Genomic DNA, 6,000 nt, shown 5'->3' on the forward strand with positions numbered 1-6,000 from the left:
TCCACTGTATAAATGTACAATATAATATTAATGTGCAAGTAATATTCACTTTCGTTTCAAATTTTATTTAGAAAGTTGGGTCAATAAATGAAAGAAAATAAATCAGCATTTTAAAAACTGGTTACTACATTCATAGTAATAGAAACAGTTTCATTTATTGTACAATGTAAAATGTAGTGTGTTCTAACACAAGTTATTCAGAAGCTGAAGTGTCAGATGTTCCAGTATTGAAATCCGGCTGTGAGCAATTTTTGTCATTATTTTTCGCAGTCTTTAACAATTAAAATTTCATCAACTTGTAAGGGTGTTGGGTCCCTGAGGAACACTACAGGCTTTAAATAGTCATCCATGTACCATCCACAAGATTCAGCCAATAAGATTGGTTGCAATAAGACATTAAATTTACATTTTTATTTTAACAGTTTCTAGCCTTGTGGAATAATATTTGCATTAACACTTCTAATTTTTTATAAATTTCTCATTTTCTTTTTCGGATGAATAATTTGTTTTGTAAATAGGAAATTACCTTATTACCACTTATGCCCTTCTTTGTGCCATACATGAATATTTAACTCTTCAATCACCTGAATTGTTCCCTCAATGATCTTTTGTAGGTTTCATTTTCCAAAAATATTTTAGAAGGTGTGGCTTTTCCTTTATTGTGGAAAGCAATAGTGTAACCATAGCTTGTAAATGCATGGAATGCTGATAGGCTTAGACATAATGAGGATCCTAACTTTGATGCCAGTTGACTAATTTCTCTCTGAATAATTGTATTGATATTATGATGCTAACATGAGCACAATTCAGCATGTTGCGTCAGAATTAGTCGTTATTTATTTCATTGCTCTAGTTACACAATTTTTCATTCAGGTGCCAATTATTGTTTGCTTTCCAGCTCAGAACATTTTTCTCATAGCTGTTGGTGAGCTTTAATGTCAGTAAATGGTTAAAAGTAAATATGGCTGAAGAAACATAGCTTTCAGAAACTAAATGTTCAGATGATTCTTGTTCATATGCTGCCTGACAAAAAGGTGAAGCACTGAGAAGTCATGGTCATATGTCAGTGTAACTTTGTACACTTACACACCATGGGGAAATATGTAAGCGATAAAGTTTGCTATTCTCTTTAGTTAGAATATTCACCAGAATGCATTACTGTTTAGTGTAGTTATCATGCCTGGTAGTGCATATTAGGGGCAAAAACAGCATCAGATGTGAGTGATCACTGTGAAGGACATGGAGATCCCATTTACTTGTGTGAGACATCATTAGTGGCACCTGACAGAGTTTGAAAGCAGTGTCATCTGGGTGTCTGTTTGGCTGGCTGTCCAAATTTTGCAATATTCATATTCATGGGGTACTCAGTGGACAGATGATGATGTACTGCACAAAAGGGTGATGGCAGGCATACTTACCAGTAAAGTTCTGGCCAACCATTTCTGAACACCGCAAAGGTTGATCACCATATTCTGTACCAAGCACATCATAACCCTTTGCATCTGCGCCTACCGTCGGAGAACAAGTAATGAACTCCTTGCACCATTTGCCAGCAGTGAGACTAGGGAATTACTATCACTTGTGTAGGCTGTGATTAACATGTACGATAAACAGCTGCGTTTAGAGTGGTATGGTGTTTGGGAAGCATGGACTGCTTATGAATGATGTCACATTGTGTTCAAGGATGAATCATGGTACTGCACTAATGCAGATGATCATTGTCACTACCACAAATGACTGTTGTCAGTGATTACCAAAATCAACTGGGAAAAGGTCCCACTTTTGTAATGTTTTGGAGTTGCACAACAGTGTAACTCTTGGTGTAGTAAGCCATAAGGCATGACTTCAGGTCACTGCTGGTAGTGATTGAGGGAACTAACTGTGTAATGGTACATCACAGACATACTGTGTCCTCGTGTGTTACCTCTTAAGTAACAGTATTGTGGTAGAATTATTCCAATTTGTCAGTTCGTGGGCACACATGGCACATGTCTCTCTGAACTATCTGTGTGAAGTTGGGATGGCCCCCTGGCCGACAAGGTACCCAGATTTGTGTCTCATTTAATATGTGGGACTATGTTGGGTGTCAACTCTATGCCAATGCTAGTATCCAAGATATCAAGGACCAGTTGCAACAGTTGTGGGCCAGCTTGCTGCAAGAGAAGATACAAGAACTTTGTAACACCCTTCCCAACTGAATCAGTGCATACATCAAGGCCAGAGGAGGTTCAACATCACACTGATAAGTGGGCTCATACTGTTAAATTGTTTGTAGTCTTGACTCGAATTTGTAATCACTGAAATGAAAGCACATACTCTCCAACCTGCAGAGTTTCATTTAATTTCCTCCTCTCCCTTCTGGGTACTTCACTTTGTCAGGGAGTGTCTTTGTGCTTGACATGCATTGTTGAAAGACTGTGCCATCTCTCTTGCATTATATCTAGGGCCCTCCTTACTGTTGTTGTTGGGGTCTTTAGTCCAAAGGACTGTTTGATGCAGCTTTCCATGCTAGACTCCACTGGGCAGGGCTTTTCATCTCTACAGAACTACTGTAACCTACATCCTAATGCACTAGGTTACTCTCCTTGCTACATCTAATAATTTTAAATGCAACTACTTTTGACTTCCATTGGGCGTCATTATTTTCTGGATTTAGAAAAGCACTGCATTGCATTGATTTAAGTTTCAGTGTTCTTGGGTTACTTTTGGCTATAACAGTAATGATTGTTTTCAATTGATTGGCAGTGAATGGTAAGAACAGAGGCTTTTGGAAGGACTGATTAGCAACAACTCTTCATAGATGGAATTCTTCCAGTATGCCTTAAGGGAGGAGGGGAAACAAAAGTTCACACATGTGAAACAGAATCCTTTGTGCTATCAGTTTTTAGCAAATCTTTTTGAAGAATTCTTTTTTTCCAGGTTGCTGATGTTCACATGGGTTGGAGACTTGTTGATGTTCCCTCATGATCCGCTAGGGAGGAATGGTCCAAAATTTGAAGAGTTCCTTCGCTTTCCCAAGAAGTTATAAGACAATGCTGAAATTGTCACCAGTGTCAATTCAGTACAAACTGCTGCTGTGTTAGAGACCAAAAAAGTGTTGTTAATGTATTTTGATATTTTGGTGTAAAGGAAGTAATCCATTTTTACAAAATAACATATCCCATTTCTCAAAAATCTGTTGTCAAGTTTGTGCTCAGGTATTGTTAAAGTATGTATACAGCTGTATCTTGTTATTCTTTTATTACATAATATTGTATCATATTATATTTATTGTGTACAGTTGGATTATTCATTTTCAGTTTTATAAAATTATTTTCCAGTATATAAAAGCTGCATTTGAAAACAATTTGGGTTGTGAATCTTAGTGATAATCACTTTGCTTTTTTGTGTATTATATGAAATCAAGATATATTCTTGCCAGTCGCTGTTTTTTCCTCTTGCAGTAAAAATAAAAAAAATTAAATTAAAAAGAAGTTTTTTTAGGACACTTGTCAGAGTTGCATGAAGTGCACCAACAATTTCTTTAGTTTCATATGACAGTACTCGAGAAGTGTAACCATTTTGTGTAGGCTTTCGGGTTGTTGTTTGTAAATGAAATGTTTTATTTGACTATAACTGTTGGCTAAGATATTTCACATTTCATTCATTCATTTATTCGTTCGTTTCTCATAAATAGTTGCCATTTTCTACATGTTGGTAAAGTTGTACAGGCTGTATGACAAGATAACAAATTTGCAGAGGGCATAATAAATTTTCTTTTGTTCAGTTTTAGTGAACCAACATTATGGTTGGTTGAACAATTTCCTTGATTTCAGTTTGATGGTTTGGTGCAAGTATTTGTTACATTGTACACATTCCAAAATGCTTTCAGCGTGTTTTTATGAACAGGAATAGTGTAAATATCATTATTACAAGTGTGTGTGAATGTGAAATAATTTGATGCATGTTCTGCTTTGTGCTGCTGTGTCCGTTAATACAAAGCTGCTGCATCTGTTAATATTTTAAGGTACATAAAACACCACTTTAGCCGCTGTTTCCACTGCTGGTTATGTTAATGTGACCTGTATTATAATGTAAAAATGATGTATGTTAGTAAAGGTAGCTATCATTAAAAGAACATTTGGAAACTCTTTTCTTTACAGTATTCCCAAGACCTAAATGCGTATGAGTATTGAATGTAAAGAATTCTCAGAAGTTCTTCTGTTATGACAATAGCCACTTTTACTAATGTAAGTCTCTCTTGCATTATAATACAGGTCACATGAGTATGATCAGTCAACATAACTGGTAGTGGAAACAGCAACTGAGATGGTATTTTTTGTATAACTTAAAGCATGTGTGTTATGTAGGCTTGGTATGAAAAATAATTAGTGATACTGTGTGATGTATATATTATCTCAAATGTTGCTTTTGTTTATAGGTAACTGTAGCAAATTGTAGTAAAACTAAAGTTAGTAAAACCAATAAAGCAGACAGGTGGAAAAATTTCGTCCAAATGTCAGAAAGGAAAGAACCAAAGAAATTCTTACCAGTATTTAGACTCGCTGGTAGTGGACTCACTGCTAGCAACCAAATTACTTTATATTAAATCTGATACAAATGAAGGTTTTGTATAAGCAAGCTGAAATAGTATAACTGAATGGGAATGTCCGTACTTAAGTTAGTTGTAGAAACTTGTTGTTCGTAAATAGTTCGGTCGTAAATAAGATATATGAGCAGGATTACAGTTGAGCATATTTAAGAGAGATGTACTTGAAGAGACTATTTCAGTACATAAAGATTATCATTTTAATTATAGATATATTTTTGTAAAATATTCATTTCAAATTTTTCACACAAGGCGTGTAATTAATGATGTTTTACTGTGGATTAAATCACACAGACACTTCTGTAAATATTTGATTAATACCATTCATTTTCCACGAAAAGGGAAATAATTAATATAATTTGATGTTACCAAAATATTTGTTGTTCAGTCTTTGACAAATTCGTGTTTTTTTAATATATAACAGTCCACTATAATAAATAATATTTAATAAAGCTTTATTTTCTTACATTGGATGATTCTGCACCCACCCCCTCTTTCTTTCTCCCTTCAACCTAATACCACTGGCTATTTTTTGAACAGAGATAATGCACAAAAATTGAAGGGAGAGGGCATTGAATTACCTGACTTGGTATTTGTGGGCAATTACTATGTCTATAAAAAAGAAATAAAGTAATACGAATGCAAGGGGTGAAAAAACTGTTAGATTCAGCTTATTTTCTTGTCCATGTGTTTCTCCTGATCCAGTGCATGGGGGCAATTCTTCTTGTGTCTACATGTTTCATTTAGTACACTCATGCTCATAAATTAAGGATAATGCTGATACATGGTGAGACAACACTCTGGTGAGTTTAAATCACTACGGGGTATTACCAAGCAGTGCATTTGACCTGCGGTCATCGCACGGTAGTGGTGGCAGAAGTCCACATACGCAGAGGTGTGTTGGTGCATGTCATAGTGCGGTGCAGCGAGTAAGTGTGCAGACGTTTTCAGGCATGCTAATGGTGACTGTGTTGAAAATGGCTCAAATAACACATTGATTAAGTTGTGAGGGTTCGAATAATAGGGTGACTGGAGGCTGGTCAAACACAGCAGGTCGTAGCACGGGCCCTCCGTGTGCCACAAAGTATGATCCCAAGATTATGGCAATGATTCCAGCAGGCAGGAAACGTCCATGCGCAACAGTACGGGACGTCCACTGTGTACAACACCACAAGAAGACCGATATCTCACCATCAGTGCCCGCAGACGGCCATGGAGTACTGCACGTAGCCTTGCTCGGGCACTGGAACAGTTATCTCCAGACAAACAGTCTACAGACGACTGAAAAGACATGGTTCATTCGCCTGGAGACCTGCAAGGTGCATTCCACTGACCCCCGGTCACAGGAGAGCCCGTAAAGCCTGGTGTCAAGAACACAGTACATGGTCATTGGAACAGTGGTTCACAGACAA

General features: G+C 36.8%; 1 protein-coding gene across 2 annotated transcripts in view; it reads left to right on the plus strand.

Moving 5' to 3' along the window:
• LOC126175774 (uncharacterized) overlaps positions 1–5,011 on the plus strand; it is a 47,876-nt gene extending 42,865 nt beyond the window's left edge. For both annotated transcript variants that reach the window (XM_049922747.1, XM_049922748.1), the window contains exon 6: positions 2,920–5,011. In XM_049922747.1, the coding sequence (XP_049778704.1) occupies positions 2,920–3,028 (109 nt within the window). In that variant the 3' untranslated portion in view covers positions 3,029–5,011. The remainder of the gene's footprint in view (positions 1–2,919) is intronic.
• Positions 5,012–6,000: the final 989 nt, after the last annotated feature.

Source organism: Schistocerca cancellata, chromosome 3 (assembly GCF_023864275.1).
Source record: "Schistocerca cancellata isolate TAMUIC-IGC-003103 chromosome 3, iqSchCanc2.1, whole genome shotgun sequence".
Classification (NCBI taxonomy): domain Eukaryota; kingdom Metazoa; phylum Arthropoda; class Insecta; order Orthoptera; family Acrididae; genus Schistocerca; species Schistocerca cancellata.